The 18641-nt window shown below is 49.5% G+C and overlaps 1 protein-coding gene across 2 annotated transcripts in view; it reads right to left on the bottom strand.

Moving 5' to 3' along the window:
• The window catches only part of LOC123993206 (fibroblast growth factor receptor-like 1), a 97875-nt gene that overhangs the window by 42102 nt on the left and 37132 nt on the right, over positions 1–18641 (bottom strand). For both annotated transcript variants that reach the window (XM_046295092.1, XM_046295093.1), the window contains exon 3: positions 11860–12132. In XM_046295092.1, the coding sequence (XP_046151048.1) occupies positions 11860–12132 (273 nt within the window). The remainder of the gene's footprint in view (positions 1–11859; positions 12133–18641) is intronic.

Here is an 18641-nt window from a genome sequence, read left to right as displayed (position 1 = left end):
TCCATTGTGTCCTCCTCCCAGAGCGCTAAGAACCTTGGCGTGATCCTGGACAACACCCTGTCGTTCTCAACCAACATCAAGGCGGTGGCCCGTTCCTGTAGGTTCATGCTCTACAACATCCGCAGAGTACGACCCTGCCTCACACAGGAAGCGGCGCAGGTCCTAATCCAGGCACTTGTCATCTCCCGTCTGGATTACTGCAACTCGCTGTTGGCTGGGCTCCCTGCCTGTGCCATTAAACCCCTTCAACTCATCCAGAACGCCGCAGCCCGTCTGGTGTTCAACCTTCCCAAGTTCTCTCACGTCACCCCGCTCCTCCGTTCTCTCCACTGGCTTCCAGTTGAAGCTCGCATCCGCTACAAGACCATGGTGCTTGCCTACGGAGCTGTGAGGGGAACGGCACCTCAGTACCTCCAGGCTCTGATCAGGCCCTACACCCAAACAAGGGCACTGTGTTCATCCACCTCTGGCCTGCTCACCTCCCTACCACTGAGGAAGTACAGCTCCCGCTCAGCCCAGTCAAAACTGTTCGCTGCTCTGGCCCCCCAATGGTGGAACAAACTCCCTCACGACGCCAGGACAGCGGAGTCAATCACCACCTTCCGGAGACACCTGAAACCCTACCTCTTTAAGGAATACCTAGGATAGGATAAGTAATCCCTCTCACCCCCCCCTTTAAGATTTAGATGCACTATTGTAAAGTGACTGTTCCACTGGATGTCATAAGGTGAATGCACCAGTTTGTAAGTCGCTCTGGATAAGAGCGTCTGCTAAATGACTTAAATGTAAATGTAAATGTAATGTAAATGGGGACCGGGCGTTGCTAGCGGTGGTTAGAGCTCTGAAGGTGTGGAGACACTGGCTTGAGGGGGCTAAGCACCCTTTTCTCATCTGGACCGACCACCAGAATCTGGAGTATATTCGGGCAGCTAGGAGACTTAACCCACGTCAGGCAAGGTGGGCCATGTTCTTCACCCGGTTCCGGTTTACTTTGTCTTATAGACCGGGCTCCCAGAACGTGAAGGCAGACGCACTGTCCCGCCTTTATGACACCGAGGAGGGGTCCACCGAACCTACTCCCATCCTTCCCGCCTCTAAGCTGGTAGCCCCAGTGGTATGGGAGGTGGACTCGGACATCGAGCGGGCGTTACGGGCTGAACCCGCGCCTCCTCAGTGTCCAGCGGGGCGAAGGCACGTGCCACTTGGTGTTCGGGACAAACTGATTCGGTGGGCTCACGTCCTACCCTCCTCGGGTCACCCTGGGGTGACGAGGACAGTGGGGAGCCTTCAGGGGACGTATTGGTGGCCTACGTTGGTTAAGGACGTTAAGGGTTATGTCTCCTCTTGCTCAGTGTGCGCTCAGAGTAAGGCTCCTAGGCACCTTCCTAGAGGGAAGCTACAACCCCTCCCCGTTCCACAGCGGCCATGGTCACATCTGTCCATAGATTTCCTGACCGATCTCCCGCCGTCTCAGGGGAACACCGCGGTTCTAGTGATTGTGGATCGGTTTTCTAAGTCCTGCCGTCTCCTCCCGTTGCCCGGTATCCCTACAGCCCTGCAGACTGCGGAGGCATTATTTACCCATGTCTTTCGGCACTACGGGGTCAGAGGACATCGTTTCTGATCGGGGCCCCCAATTCACGTCTCGGGTATGGAGAGCGTTCATGGAACGCTTGGGGGTCTCTGTCAGCCTGACCTCCGGTTATCACCCCGAGAGTAATGGGCAGGTGGAGAGATTGAACCAGGAGGTGGGTAGGTTTCTGCGGTCGTATTGCCAGGATCGGCCAGGGGAGTGGGCACGATACATTCCCTGGGCTGAAATGGCTCAGAACTCACTACGCCACTCCTCTGCTAACGTGTCCCCTTTTCAGTGTGTGTTGGGGTACCAGCCGGTCCTGGCACCATGGCATCTGAGCCAGACCGAGGCTCCTGCGGTGGAGGAATGGCTACAGCGCTCCAAGGAGACCTGGAGGGCCGTCCAGGAATCTCTACGACAAGCGAGTGGACGGCAGAAGAGGAGTGCTGACCGCCACCGCAGTGAGGCCCCCGTGAGGGGTACGGTCCGGAGGAGAGGTGCTGGGTACCGGTGGGGGACATCTTGGATCCATCCATGTTGAGGGATTTCCATCGCCTCCATCCGGATCGCCCTGCACCTCGTCCTCCGGGGCAACCTCGAGGCCGGTGTCGGCGCGGTGCGGGAGCCGCGCGTCAGGAGGGGGGTACTGTCACGAGTCCGACCGAGGGTGGTTCCCCTTCCCGGGCGGGTGGCGCTCGGCGGTCGTCATCACCGGCCTATTAGCTGCCACTGATTGTTTTTCCTCCCCCTCCTTGTATGTTTAGTGGTAGCACCTGTTTATGTTTAATTAGTTTGTCTTTATTAGACAGCCGGCCCGCCTGGTTGTTGTGCGGGATTATTTCATTGTAAACCTTCGGCTCTGTTGTAGAGGTACGTGCTTAGTCGTGATTTTTTCTATTTGTACTTTTTCCCCTGTGTTTGGGAACGTTACTTTTGTGTGCACCCTGTGGTGCGTTGGTGCTAGTAAAGACGCACAGCATTGAACTCTGTCTCCTGCATTTGACTCCACACCCACGACACCCGGAGCATTACACCATCCCATCTGGTTTGGGCTTAGTGGGACTATCATTTGTTTTTCAACAGGACAATGACACAACACACCTCCAGGCTGTGTAAGGGCTATTTGACCAAGAAGGAGAGTGAAGGAGTGCTGCATCAGATTACCTGGCCTCCATAATCAACCGACCTCAACCGACCTTGAAATGGTTTGGGATGAGTTGGACTGCAGAGTGAAGGAAAAGCAGCCATCAAGTGCTCAGCATATGTGGGAACTCCTTAAGATGGCTGGAAAAGCATTCCAGATGAAGCTGGTTGAGAGAATGCCAAAGGTGTGCAAAGTTGTCATCAAGGCAAAGGGCGGCTACTTTTAAGAATCTAAAATCTAAAACATATTTTGATTCGTTTAACACGTTTTTGGTTACTACACGATTCCAGATATGTTATTTTGTAGTTTTGATGTCTTCACTATTATTGTACAATGTAGGAAATAGTAAAAAATAAAGAAAAACCCTTGATGAATGAGTGGGTGTCCAAACTTTTGACTAATACTGTATATCTGCATCAGTGGAGTCTTCTCAGAGGAGGAAAGGGAGGACCATTCTCCTCAGTGAATTTCATAAAAATACAAATAGTAAAACATTTAAAAAGTTGTCATTGTTAGATAAAACTATACTAAACATATTCACGTGACCAAATAATGTATTTTAACACACTGTTTTACAATGAAAGTCTAGAGTAGTCTCAACAGCACTCTGTAGGATAGCACCATGGTGTAGCCGGAGAACAGCTAGCTTCCGTCCTCCTCTGGGAATATTGACTTCAATACAAAACCTTGGAGGCTCATGTTTCTCACTCCCCTTCCATTGACTTACACAGTAATTACGACAACTTCCGGAGGACGTCCTCCAACCTATCAGAGATCTTGCAGCATGAACTGACATGTTATCCACCCAATCAAAGGATAAGATAATTAATCTAGAACTGAAAGCACAAGCTACAGCTATATAGCACTGCAGTGCATACAATGCAGTGAGTAGTTGACTCAAAGAGAGAGAAAGACAGTAGTTTAACAGTTTTGAACAAATTAACTTCTTCAAAAATGAAGGAAAAGCAAGAGAGAGATAGCTATATTTCATACTTTTTTTCTTTGCTACCAAATGCAACGAGCTAGTTTAGCCTACTCAAACACCCAGCTCAAACAGAGGGAAGCTATGTTAGCTCGCTGGCTATGACTATCCAACACAACACTGGAACTCTTCCAAGTCAAGGTAAGCTTTTGTTTTTACTAATTTTATTGCCCCCGGAGCCTGCCGGTGTAACTGCTAAAGTGCTTACTGAACTGCTTACTGATTGTACACTGTAACGTTACTCCATGATTGTAGCGGGTTTACTAACGCGTTAGTTCTATTAGCTATGAAGATGTGGATGTCACTTAAGGCATAAGGCAGCCCTCCGCACCTTTCTGATTCAGAGGGGTTGGGTTAAATGCGGAAGACACATTTCAGTTGAATGCAGTTGTACAATTGACTAGGTAGCCCTTTCTTTCTTTCTTTCTTTCTTTCTGTTGGCTATGACATTACTTTAGCTAATATGGTGACAACGACGTAGGCTGTGTGTAGTGGTTATCATATGATTTGGCATGGATTCTTTTCTTTCTTCGCCTGCTCACACACAGCTGATGTGTTGTTCTGTTATGCAGGTGAATGAGGACCCAAAAGCGACTTGGCGAAAACAGAGTCTTTAATCCAGTAAAGGAAATATGCAATACTCCTAGACAAATCGGAGCGGTAAATAAAGCATAAAAAACAATTCCACTCGTAATGACGAGAACAGACTGGAGACTCGATCATAAACTGTAGGTTGCCTCGGGAAGGCACTTGACCGTAGCAGACTCAGACACCTGCTCACCACGCAGCATCTGAGGGAAACACGACACGACAGGGCGATACAAAGACACAGCACGGTGAACAATATACAAGGATCCGACAGGACAGAAACGGAAAACAAGGGGAGAAATAGGGACTCTAATCAGGGGAAAAGATAGGGAACAGGTGTGGGAAGACTAAATGATTGATTAGGGGAATAGGAACAGCTGGGAGCAGGAACGGAACGATCGAGAGAAGAGAGAGAGAGGGAGGGAGAGAGAAAAAAGGGAACGAACCTAAAAAGACCAGCAGGGGGAAAACGAACAGAAGGAAAAGCAAAATGACAAGACAATATAAGACAAAACATGACAGTACCCCCCCACTCACCGAGCGCCTCCTGGCGCACTCGAGGAGGAATCCTGGCGGCAACGGAGGAAATCATCAATCAGTGAACGGTCCAGCACGTCCCGAGACGGAACCCAACTCCTCTCCTCAGGACCGTAACCCTCCCAATCCACTAAGTATTGGTGACCCCGTCCCCAAGAACGCATGTCCATGATCCTACGTACCTTGTAAATAGGTGCGCTCTCGACAAGGACGGGAGGGGGAGGGAAGACGAACGGGGTGCAAAGAAAGGGCTTGACACAGGAGACATGGAAGACAGGATGGACGCGACGAAGATGTCGCGGAAGAAGCAGTCGCACAGCGACAGGATTGACGACCTGGGAGACACGGAACGGACCAATGAACCGCGGAGTCAACTTACGAGAAGCTGTCGTAAGAGGAAGGTTGCGAGTGGAAAGCCACACTCTCTGGCCGCAACAATACCTTGGACTCTTAATCCTACGTTTATTGGCGGCTCTCACAGTCTGTGCCCTGTAACGGCAAAGTGCAGACCTCACCCTCCTCCAGGTGCGCTCACAACGTTGGACAAACGCTTGAGCGGAGGGAACGCTGGACTCGGCAAGCTGGGATGAGAACAGAGGAGGCTGGTAACCCAGACTACTCTGAAACGGAGATAACCCGGTAGCAGACGAAGGAAGCGAGTTGTGAGCGTATTCTGCCCAGGGGAGCTGTTCTGCCCAAGACGCAGGGTTTCTGAAAGAAAGGCTGCGTAGTATGCGACCAATCGTCTGATTGGCCCTCTCTGCTTGACCGTTAGACTGGGGATGAAACCCGGAAGAGAGACTGACGGACGCACCAATCAAACGACAGAACTCCCTCCAAAACTGTGACGTGAATTGCGGGCCTCTGTCTGAAACGGCGTCTAACGGGAGGCCATGAATTCTGAACACATTCTCAATGATGATTTGTGCCGTCTCCTTAGCGGAAGGAAGTTTAGCGAGGGGAATGAAATGTGCCGCCTTAGAGAACCTATCGACAACCGTAAGAATCACAGTCTTCCCCGCAGACAAAGGCAGACCGGTAATGAAGTCTAGGGCGATGTGAGACCATGGTCGAGAAGGAATGGGAAGCGGTCTGAGACGACCGGCAGGAGGAGAGTTACCTGGCTTAGTCTGCGCGCAGTCTGAACAAGCAGCCACGAAACGGCGCGTGTCACGCTCCTGAGTCGGCCACCAAAAGCGCTGGCGAATAGAAGCAAGAGTGCCTCGAACGCCGGGATGACCAGCTAACTTGGCAGAGTGAGCCCACTGAAGAACAGCCAGACGAGTAGAAACAGGAACGAAAAGAAGGTTACTAGGACAAGCGCGCGGTGACGCAGTGTGCGTGAGTGCTTGCTTAACCTGTCTTTCAATTCCCCAGACTGTCAACCCGACAACACGCCCATAAGGAAGAATCCCCTCGGGATCAGTAGAAGCCACAGAAGAACTAAAAAGACGGGATAAGGCATCAGGCTTGGTGTTCTTGCTACCCGGACGGTAAGAAATCACAAACTCAAAACGAGCGAAAAACAACGCCCAACGAGCTTGAGGAGCATTAAGTCGTTTGGCAGAACGGATGTACTCAAGGTTCTTATGGTCTGTCCAAACGACAAAAGAAACGGTCGCCCCCTCCAACCACTGTCGCCATTCGCCTAGGGCTAAGCGGATGGCGAGCAGTTCGCGGTTACCCACATCATAGTTGCGTTCAGATGGCGACAGGCGATGAGAAAAATAAGCGCAAGGATGAACCTTATCGTCAGACTGGAAGCGCTGGGATAGAATGGCTCCCACGCCTACCTCTGAAGCGTCAACCTCGACAATGAATTGTCTAGTGACGTCAGGAGTAACGAGGATAGGAGCGGACGTAAAACGTTCTTTTAGAAGATCAAAAGCTCCCTGGGCGGAACCGGACCACTTAAAACACGTCTTGACAGAAGTAAGAGCTGTGAGAGGGGCAGCAACTTGACCGAAATTACGAATGAAACGCCGATAGAAATTAGCGAAACCTAGAAAGCGCTGCAACTCGACACGTGACCTTGGAACGGGCCACTCACTGACAGCTTGGACCTTAGCGGAATCCATCTGAATGCCTTCAGCGGAAATAACGGAACCGAGAAAAGTAACGGAGGAGACATGAAAAGAGCACTTCTCAGCCTTCACGTAGAGACAATTCTCTAAATGGCGCTGGAAAACACGTCGAACGTGCTGAACATGAATCTCGAGTGACGGTGAAAAAATCAGGATATCGTCAAGGTAGACAAAAACAAAGATGTTCAGCATGTCTCTCAGAACATCATTAACTAATGCCTGAAAAACAGCTGGCGCATTGGCGAGACCAAACGGCAGAACCCGGTACTCAAAATGCCCTAACGGAGTGTTAAACGCCGTTTTCCACTCGTCCCCCTCTCTGATGCGCACGAGATGGTAAGCGTTACGAAGGTCCAACTTAGTAAAGCACCTGGCTCCCTGCAGAATCTCGAAGGCTGATGACATAAGGGGAAGCGGATAACGATTCTTAACCGTTATGTCATTCAGCCCTCGATAATCCACGCAGGGGCGCAGAGTACCGTCCTTTTTCTTAACAAAAAAACCCCGCCCGGCCGGAGAGGAAGAAGGCACTATGGTACCGGCGTCAAGAGACAGACAAATAATCCTCGAGAGCCTTACGTTCGGGAGCCGACAGAGAGTATAGTCTACCCCGAGGAGGAGTGGTCCCCGGAAGGAGATCAATACTACAATCATACGACCGGTGAGGAGGAAGGGAGTTGGCTCGGGACCGACTGAAGACCGTGCGCAAATCATGATATTCCTCCGGCACTCCTGTCAAATCGCCAGGTTCCTCCTGAGAAGTGGGGACAGAAGAAACGGGAGGGATGGCAGACATTAAACACTTCACATGACAAGAAACGTTCCAGGATAGGATAGAATTACTAGACCAATTAATAGAAGGATTATGATATACTAGCCAGGGATGACCCAAAACAACAGGTGTAAAAGGTGAACGAAAAATCAAAAAAGAAATAGTCTCACTGTGGTTACCAGATACTGTGAGGGTTAAAGGTAGTGTCTCAAATCTGATACTGGGAAGATGACTACCATCTAAGGCGAACATGGGCGTAGGCTTGTCTAACTGTCTGAAAGGAATGTCATGTTTCCGAGCCCATGCTTCGTCCATGAAACAACCCTCAGCCCCAGAGTCTATCAAGGCACTGCATGTAGCACCCGAACCGGTCCAGCGTAGATGGACCGACATAGTAGTACAGGATCTAGATGGAGAGACCTGAGTAGTAGCGCTCACCAGTAGCCCTCCGCTTACTGATGAGCTCTGGCTTTTACTGGACATGAATTGACAAAATGTCCAGCAAGTCCGCAATAGAGGCACAGGCGGTTGGTGATCCTCCGTTCCCTCTCCTCCTTAGTCGAGATGCGAATACCTCCCAGCTGCATGGGCTCAGTCTCTGAGCCAGAGGAGGGAGATGGTTGCGATGCGGAGCAGGGAAACACCGTTGACGCGAGCTCTCTTCCACGAGCTTGGTGACGAAGATCTACCCGTCGTTCTATGCGGATGGCGAGAGCAATCAAAGAGTCCACACTGGAAGGAACCTCCCGGGAGAGAATCTCATCTTTAACCACAGCGTGGAGTCCCTCCAGAAAACGAGCGAGCAGCGCCGGCTCGTTCCAGTCACTAGAGGCAGCAAGAGTGCGAAACTCTATAGAGTAATCCGTTATGGATCGATCACCTTGGCATAGGGAAGCCAGGGCCCTAGAAGCCTCCCTACCAAAAACTGAACGGTCAAAAACCCGAATCATCTCCTCTTTAAAGTTCTGGTAATTGTTAGAACAATCAGCCCTTGCCTCCCAGATAGCTGTGCCCCACTCTCGAGCCCGGCCAGTAAGGAGTGATATGACGTAAGCAACCCGAGCTCTCTCTCTAGAGTATGTGTTGGGTTGGAGAGAGAACACAATATTACACTGGGTGAGAAAGGAGCGGCACTCCGTGGGCTGCCCGGAGTAGCAAGGTGGGTTATTAACCCTAGGTTCCGGAGGCTCGGCAGACCAGGAAGTAACAGGTGGCACAAGACGAAGACTCTGGAACTGTCCAGAGAGGTCGGAAACCTGAGCGGCCAGGTTCTCCACGGCATGACGAGCAGCAGACAATTCCTGCTCGTGTCTGCCGAGCATGGCTCCTTGGATCTCGACGGCAGTGTTACGAGCGTCTGTAGTCGCTGGGTCCATTCTTTGGTCGGATCCTTCTGTTATGCAGGTGAATGAGGACCCAACAGCGACTTGGCGAAAACAGAGTCTTTAATCCAGTAAAGGAAATATGCAATACTCCTAGACAAATCGGAGCGGTAAATAAAGCATAAAAAACAATTCCACTCGTAATGACGAGAACAGACTGGAGACTCGATCATAAACTGTAGGTTGCCTCGGGAAGGCACTTGACCGTAGCAGACTCAGACACCTGCTCACCACGCAGCATCTGAGGGAAACACGACACGACAGGGCGATACAAAGACACAGCACGGTGAACAATATACAAGGATCCGACAGGACAGAAACGGAAAACAAGGGGAGAAATAGGGACTCTAATCAGGGGAAAAGATAGGGAACAGGTGTGGAAAGACTAAATGATTGATTAGGGGAATAGGAACAGCTGGGAGCAGGAACGGAACGATAGAGAGAAGAGAGAGAGAGGGAGGGAGAGAGAAAAAAGGGAACGAACCTAAAAAGACCAGCAGGGGGAAAACGAACAGAAGGAAAAGCAAAATGACAAGACAATATAAGACAAAACATGACATGTTCATTGAAGTCCACAAGTAGAAGGAAAAGGTGAGAGGAGGAGAGTGCATAGATGCGAGAAGGAATGCAATGTGGCTGTTATGAAAGTGAACTGTGTTTACGTGTGATCAGGGGTGTAATCAATCCATCGAATTCTGTTGAAAAATCGTTCTTAAACGGAAGCAAACGAAACGGGAATAAACATACCTGAATTTGTCCAATAGACAATAGACACTCTTGCCTGCATTAAGAGTGTGCAAGGCAGTACTGAATGTGTCACTATCTGTCCATCTGTCACTGTCTGTTTCCTCATATTTTTCTCTCAACCTATGTGCACCTAAGTTGTAAACTTTGTTTCGTAGGGCTAGTTGTAGTAACCTCATGATGGGTATAGCCTAAACCTATCGATGTTACATTGAACTGGGTGAATGGAATATAAATGACAGTCATTCAATATGATGTAATAGAAATAAAGCCATGCTCATGAAAAAATAATGTGGGTTCTCCCTGATCAGTGTTTTTTGTTGCAGGGGAGGCCCTGAGTGGAACCAGTCAGGGGCCTCAGAGGGGTCACTCGAGTTTTTTCATACTCCGTTTAAACTTAATTCAACAGATCGAATTTGGAAAAGTCACATCCCTTGCTTTGTGTCACAAACATACAACAATCATAAACCATCAGCCGATATCCTTCACAAATTGCCCTGAGCCTCTGTGATAAACACATACTGAAACCACAAATTTTAGCCCGTTTTGTTCCAGGGCTGTTCTAGGGCTATTGTTAGTTAATGACTTCAGTAAGACTTCAGCACAGCGAGTCCCAGAGAGAGCAAGGCCACTATAACTCACAGTTCCACATTACTCCAGGGGACCAAACAGGAAAGCAGCAGGCTACCTTCACTCCCCACGCAGGGAGGCTGGAGGGAGGGGAGGCCCTGTTCAGAGTTCCAACAAGACGAGGAGGACACAGAGGACGAGGTCCATGGAGGTCGATCAGGGCCAGTTCAGCCACCTCAGTCATCAACCGAGTAATTACCCTCCCTCCTCCTCTATATCCTCCACACACACACACACACACACACACACACACACACACACACACACACACACACACACACACACACACACACACACACACACACACACACACACACACACACACACACACACACACACACACACACACACACACACACACACACACACACACACACAGTGCAGCTGCTCTCCTCACCCGCCCCATGGATCAGGCCGACCAAGGCCAGCACAGGAAGGGCTGGGGGCTCCGTCCCGCTCAGCGCTCCTCACAACTTCTCAGTCTTTCAGCATCACTGGACCGGAGCAGATTTATAGTGGTGCAGGCGGCAGGACGTCTATTTCAGCGGTCTCCTTGACGAGTGCTTTGGCAGAGAATGCCCGGTCTACAGTCCCCCAGCAGCCATCCCTCCTCAATCTCAACCAGAAGTATTTCGCAAAAGCTACACTGCCAAAGCCCTCTACCCCCCTCTCCAACCACCTTCCAGACAGAGTTCGTTCTTTTACCACACAACCTCACACACTGACACACACACGCAACATTAATTTCTCATTGTGTCAGAGGGGGGTGAAACACCCGACAGTGTGTGTAAAATAATTGAACACTGGATTAAATTACCGGCACTATAAACAAGCACCAGGGTGTAGTGTGACAGGAGCAGCCCCGGTAAAGAATCCTCCCTTTGTTCTCCTGAGGTTTGATATGAAACCTGACAGAAGAGCTGCTGGGGTTCTGTAATGCTAACAAGTCATAAATTGGCATTGTTACAATGCTCACTTGTACATTTTCATTTTGCATCGGTTACGTAAATGAAACCATATTCTTTTAATAACGCCAGGGCTGCCAGTCATGTCGGTTCTGTCAAATATAATCACATCTAGGGGCTAACGTGGGGCCAGTAGGCCTCCTGCATTACAATCCCTCTTAATGTGCACAGTGACTGTAGAATCAAGGCTAGGTCACACTACTAGACCAAGGTACCGGGGAAATGTTGTCGTCATTTTATATGGACATGTCTTAGTAACATTGGGACAGGTTTGGAGATATTCAGTTAACTGGCTAAGGTATGAAAGAATATAGAGAGCTACGTATTCATTAAAGGAGTCACAGAGAATTGGAGCATAAGGCATGTGTGTATGTAATGTGTGTTTAAATGATGTGTATGAAATGTAAGTGTGTGGACATTGACTAGGGATGAGATCAGATGCTCCTCGGCCCTACCGATGACGATGAGGGTGTAGTTGAGGGCGATGCTTCCGAAGCCGTTGGTGACACGGCACATGTAAACCCCCGCGTCCCCCAGCTCCACCTCTTTGATCTTCAGGCTCTGTTTCAGCACCCGGTAGCGGCTCCAGCCCGGGTGGACGTTACGCCCGTCCTTCACCCACAGGATCAGGGGAGGAGGGTCACCCTCTACGGGGCACGCCAGCCGCACCGTCTGCCCCAACCTCGCTGTCTGGCGTTCCTCCACCTGACGACTCACCCACGGGGGACCTGAGAGAGAGGCAGACAACGATCACATTATTTTTTTCTCTACAGCTTTTTTATATAAACAAATATCAGAATCAGAATCATCTTTATTCGCCAAGTTCATTTACACATACTCGGTGATACGGTGCTGCTAGTGACAGGCGAGGTACGGTGAACATAGAGCTGTAAGAGAATGAGCAGTGGATAAACAAATATACAGTTTTAGCTACAGTATCAATATACGTCTATCTAAATGCAGAGAGGGGAACAGAGTGCAAATGGAGTATAGTGCAGTTATTTTGTGTGCAGTACACCCTTTGTCACAGTGGATCATGATGTCGTGGTGTATAATCACAGACACAAGTGATAGTTTCTCCTACAGGTACATTGTTTTGTGGATTACTTATTCAGAGGAGTTAGTCGCCAGACCTGGGCATCTGGTAAGACATACTAATGTTCTGCTAATGACAATAGCCTGCAGTGGATGAGAGTCCGTGTTTGAATCATGCTCCAATGGCCTTGATGCTGGACAAGCAGTTCAATTCATACAGCAAACACTGTCATTGGAATCATAGCATAGTTTCCTTTCATAATTCCCTCGATTTTTCATGACATTTCCATGTTATTCTATCAATGTGCCTTGCATAGCCTATTTGCTGGTTAAATCATTTAAATTAACTGACTATAATTCCACCATTCAAGAATATTCAGTACTGTATGTTTCATTTGCAGTTGAATTCAAACACATGTTGATGTTTTGCTGCACCTTGTAAATAAAACACCCTCGTTTATCATATGAAACATTCTATTCATTCTGTTGCTGCTGGCGACACAGGGTCTAATGACTTTGGGCAGGTGAGCCAGATGAACCATGGAAAATAAAATGGAATTAGAGAGGCAGACCAGAGACCTGCTTCCCCCTAACTAACACTAAGCCTGTCTCTGAGTCAACTGCTGTCTGACTCGGTGAGGGGGGGCCCTGGGTCAACTTCACTCCACACACATGCATGCACACACCCACACGCACACTGTACGTGCCCAGGCCCCCAGACACAGATGTGTAAGAAGGTGTGTATAGAACCGGGTTAGGCTACCCCAAGGGATCTTTCCTATCAGCAAAACAAACCAACTTGGGTACGCCTAAAGTCCACTCAAAAACATAAACCTTCTCAAGAAGAGCGAGGGGCAACTTTGGGGTCTTTTACTCAACTATTTGAGGGGGATTCTCTTTTTTTTTTTATACGGTCCTTGCGTGCACAAGGTTCTTTTCATCCTGTTCATTCAGGACTCCGAGACTCCCATGAGAGCTCCCTTTCCATTTCCTCTGGCCCTCCTGAGCTGCCTCAGCACTGGGGCCCGGGTGTGTGTGTGTTGGACGGCAGTGGGCCGGGGTGTGTGTGTGTGTGTGTGTTGGACGGCAGTTAGGTGGTGTGTGTGCGTGTTTGTGTGTATGTAAGTGTGTGTGTGTGTGCGTTGGACGGCACCGCTCATTCATGCCTGGTACTGTCACATCCTGTAGCAGCACCAGCAGCTGCTGTGAGAACTGCCAAGAGCATAGGAATCTAAAAACAAAACTCCCTCTAAAAAAAAGTATCTCTCTCTTTCGCTCTCTTTTCTCTCTCTTTCTCTCTCTGCGCTACACATCTCTGTGGAGGAGTGAAGTGTTTTCACCTGGTGTCTACTGGTTGCCATCCAGGAAAGTGGCAGAAAAAGTAAAGATTGTTTTGGTGCTGGAATTAAATTACAGCACATTCCATAACGTTAGGCCGAGAGGGTTTCACTGACTGCACCAAGTATGGAATACAATTCCTCCGTCTCCATGAATAGAACATAAAGGTAGACATTAAAGACCTATTCCAGCAGGTTTGAATGTTAACACAGCATTCTCTCATAAACTGATCCTTACATTGACCTTCGCTAATTCACCTCACTGGGAAAAAGGTTGGCTTGAAGACATTCATACTGTATGTAAGATTTGGCTTAGTATTTGCTGATTGGTTGGTGTCTGGTTGTCACACAAGTTGGCTCAGAGACTGGCGGATCGGCGTTGAAGTGGCCTGGGGAGCTGAGAGAACGGTGGAGAGGGGCGTTGGGCCGCTCTTGGGTGCTAACAGACACTACACCCCACTGTAGACACACCGAGGCTGGGGAATGGATGGGGGATGGAGGGGTGGACAGACAGAGACTCCTACTACCACTCTGTGAGCCTGACACACACACACACACACACACACACACACACACACACACACACACACACACACACACACACACACACACACACACACACACACACACACACACACACACACACACACACACACACACACACACACACACACACACACACACACACACACTGCTGGGTACTGAGAGAGATCAGAGACAAGTGCTCTAATGTAACAGGCCTGGGGGGATCGTAGGGCAGCGTGGGAGTGATATGACTGTCTGAGACTTGGTCATGGCCCCCCTAATGTATAGAGTGTGTGTGTGTGTGTGTGTGTGTGTGTGTGTGTGTGTGTGTGTGTGTGTGTGTGTGTGTGTGTGTGTGTGTGTGTGTGTGTGTGTGTGTGTGTGTGTGTGTGTGTGTGTGTGTGAGAGAGAGAGAGAGAGAGAGAGAGAGAGAGAGAGAGAGAGAGAGAGAGAGAGAGAGAGAGAACCTCCACTAATACACCCACCCAAGCCCCATTCCTGCAACCTTAGAGCCATTCACCAGATGCTCCGCATGCTCTGCTAAAACCTAATGGTCTGAGCCTAAACCACACGGATAACAACAGTGAACACTATGGAACACAAGGCTTTGACTATCTCATGCTGGAATATACAAGGTCTGAGGTCATCTGTCTTTGGCCTGAAGAGCAGAAACCCAGATCACCAAAATATAGACATTGTCATCCTACAAGAATGGTATAGAGGTTGCCCTCTAGGTTACAGGGAGTAGGTAGTCCCATCCACCAAACTACCAGGTGTGAAACAGGGAAGAGACTCAGACTGTTCATTTGGTATAAAGCAGACCTAACCATCTCTATTAAATTAATCAAAACAGGAGCATTTTACATCTGGTTAGAAATAAATAAGGAAATTGTAAAAAATGTAGCCATGTGTGCTACCTACATCCCCCCAATAGAATCCCCATACATTAACGATGACAGCTTCTGCATCCAAGAGGGGGAGATCAACCACTTCCAGACCCAGGGACATGTACTAGTCTGTGGCGACCTAAATGCCAGAACTGGACAAGAAACTGATGCTGTCATTCCCTCAGACAAACCATCAAACAGGCAAAGTGTCAATACACTAAGATTGAATCGTACTACATAGGTTCTGACTATCGTTGGATGGGGTAGGGCTTGCAAATTATTATGGACTATTATGGACTACAAAGGGAAACCCAGCTGCGAGCTACCCAGTGACACGAGCTGTTATGCAGGTGAATGAGGACCCAAAAGCGACTTGGCGAAAACAGAGTCTTTAATCCAGTAAAGTAAATATACAATCATAAAGCACAATTCCACTCGTAATGACGAGAACAGACTGGAGACTCGATCATGAACTGCAGGTTGCCTCGGGAAGGCACTTGAACGTAGCAGACTCAGACACCTGCTCACCACGCAGCATCTGAGGGAAACACGACACGACAGGGCAATACACAGACACAGCACGGTGAACAATAGACAAGGATCCGACAGGGCAGAAACGGAAAACAAGGGGAGAAATAGGGACTCTAATCAGGGAAAAAGATAGGGAACAGGTGTGGGAAGACTAAATGATTGATTAGGGGAATAGGAACAGCTGGGAGCAGGAACGGAACGATAGAGAGAAGAGAGATAGGAAGGGAGAGAGAAAAAGGGGAACAAACCTAAAAAGACCAGCAGGGGGAAAACGAACAGAGGGAAAAGCAAAATGACAAGACAATATAAGACAAAACATGACAGTACCCCCCACTCACCGAGCGCCTCCTGGCGCACTCGAGGAGGAATCCTGGCGGCAACGGAGGAAATCATCAATAAGTGAACGGTCCAGCACGTCCCGAGACGGAACCCAACTCCTCTCCTCAGGACCGTAACCCTCCCAATCCACTAAGTATTGGTGACCCCGTCCCCGAGAACGCATGTCCATGATCCTACGTACCTTGTAAATAGGTGCGCTCTCGACAAGGACGGGAGGGGGGAGGGAAGACGAACGGGGGTGCGAAGAAAGGGCTTGACACAGGAGACATGGAAGACAGGATGGACGCGACGAAGATGTCGCGGAAGAAGCAGTCGCACAGCGACAGGATTGACGACCTGGGAGACACGGAACGGACCAATGAACCGCGGAGTCAACTTACGAGAAGCTGTCGTAAGAGGAAGGTTGCGAGTGGAAAGCCACACTCTCTGGCCGCAACAATACCTTGGACTCTTAATCCTACGTTTATTGGCGGCTCTCACAGTCTGTGCCCTGTAACGGCAAAGTGCAGACCTCACCCTCCTCCAGGTGCACTCACAACGTTGGACAAACGCTTGAGCGGAGGGAACGCTGGACTCGGCAAGCTGGGATGAGAACAGAGGAGGCTGGTAACCCAGACTACTCTGAAACGGAGATAACCCGGTAGCAGACGAAGGAAGCAAGTTGTGAGCGTATTCTGCCCAGGGGAGCTGTTCTGCCCAAGACGCAGGGTTTCTGAAAGAAAGGCTGCGTAGTATGCGACCAATCGTCTGATTGGCCCTCTCTGCTTGACCGTTAGACTGGGGATGAAACCCGGAAGAGAGACTGACGGACGCACCAATCAAACGACAGAACTCCCTCCAAAACTGTGACGTGAATTGCGGGCCTCTGTCTGAAACGGCGTCTAACGGGAGGCCATGAATTCTGAACACATTCTCGATGATGATTTGTGCCGTCTCCTTAGCGGAAGGAAGTTTAGCGAGGGGAATGAAATGTGCCGCCTTAGAGAACCTATCGACAACCGTAAGAATCACAGTCTTCCCCGCAGACAAAGGCAGACCGGTAATGAAGTCTAGGGCGATGTGAGACCATGGTCGAGAAGGAATGGGGAGCGGTCTGAGACGACCGGCAGGAGGAGAGTTACCTGACTTAGTCTGCGCGCAGTCCGAACAAGCAGCCACGAAACGGCGCGTGTCACGCTCCTGAGTCGGCCACCAAAAGCGCTGGCGAATAGACGCAAGAGTGCCTCGAACACCGGGATGACCAGCTAACTTGGCAGAGTGAGCCCACTGAAGAACAGCCAAACGAGTGGAAACAGGAACGAAAAGAAGGTTACTAGGACAAGCGCGCGGCGACGCAGTGTGCGTGAGTGCTTGCTTAACCTGTCTTTCAATTCCCCAGACTGTCAACCCGACAACACGCCCATAAGGAAGAATCCCCTCGGGATCAGTAGAAGCCACAGAAGAACTAAAAAGACGGGATAAGGCATCAGGCTTGGTGTTCTTGCTACCCGGACGGTAAGAAATCATAAACTCGAAACGAGCGAAAAACAACGCCCAACGAGCTTGACGAGCATTAAGTCGTTTGGCAGAACGGATGTACTCAAGGTTCTTATGGTCTGTCCAAACGACAAAGGAACGGTCGCCCCCTCCAACCACTGTCGCCATTCGCCTAGGGCTAAGCGGATGGCGAGCAGTTCGCGGTTACCCACATCATAGTTGCGTTCAGATGGCGACAGGCGATGAGAAAAATAAGCGCAAGGATGAACCTTATCGTCAGACTGGAAGCGCTGGGATAGAATGGCTCCCACGCCTACCTCTGAAGCGTCAACCTCGACAATGAATTGTCTAGTGACGTCAGGAGTAACGAGGATAGGAGCGGACGTAAAACGTTCTTTTAGAAGATCAAAAGCTCCCTGGGCGGAACTGGACCACTTAAAACACGTCTTGACAGAAGTAAGAGCTGTGACAGGGGCAGCAACTTGACCGAAATTACGAATGAAACGCCGATAGAAATTAGCGAAACCTAGAAAGCGCTGCAACTCGACACGTGACCTTGGAACGGGCCAATCACTGACAGCTTGGACCTTAGCGGAATCCATCTGAATGCCTTCAGCGGAAATAACGGAACCGAGAAAAGTAACGGAGGAGACATGAAAAGAGCACTTCTCAGCCTTCACGTAGAGACAATTCTCTAAAAGGCGCTGTAGAACACGTCGAACGTGCTGAACATGAATCTCGAGTGACGGTGAAAAAATCAGGATATCGTCAAGATAGACAAAAACAAAGATGTTCAGCATGTCTCTCAGAACATCATTAACTAATGCCTGAAAAACAGCTGGCGCATTGGCGAGACCAAACGGCAGAACCCGGTACTCAAAATGCCCTAACGGAGTGTTAAACGCCGTTTTCCACTCGTCCCCCTCTCTGATGCGCACGAGATGGTAAGCGTTACGAAGGTCCAACTTAGTAAAGCACCTGGCTCCCTGCAGAATCTCGAAGGCTGATGACATAAGGGGAAGCGGATAACGATTCTTAACCATTATGTCATTCAGCCCTCGATAATCCACGCAGGGGCGCAGAGTACCGTCCTTCTTCTTAACAAAA

Source organism: Oncorhynchus gorbuscha, linkage group LG13 (assembly GCF_021184085.1).
Source record: "Oncorhynchus gorbuscha isolate QuinsamMale2020 ecotype Even-year linkage group LG13, OgorEven_v1.0, whole genome shotgun sequence".
Classification (NCBI taxonomy): Eukaryota; Metazoa; Chordata; class Actinopteri; order Salmoniformes; family Salmonidae; genus Oncorhynchus; species Oncorhynchus gorbuscha.
This window is presented reverse-complemented; position numbering and strand designations above follow the sequence as displayed.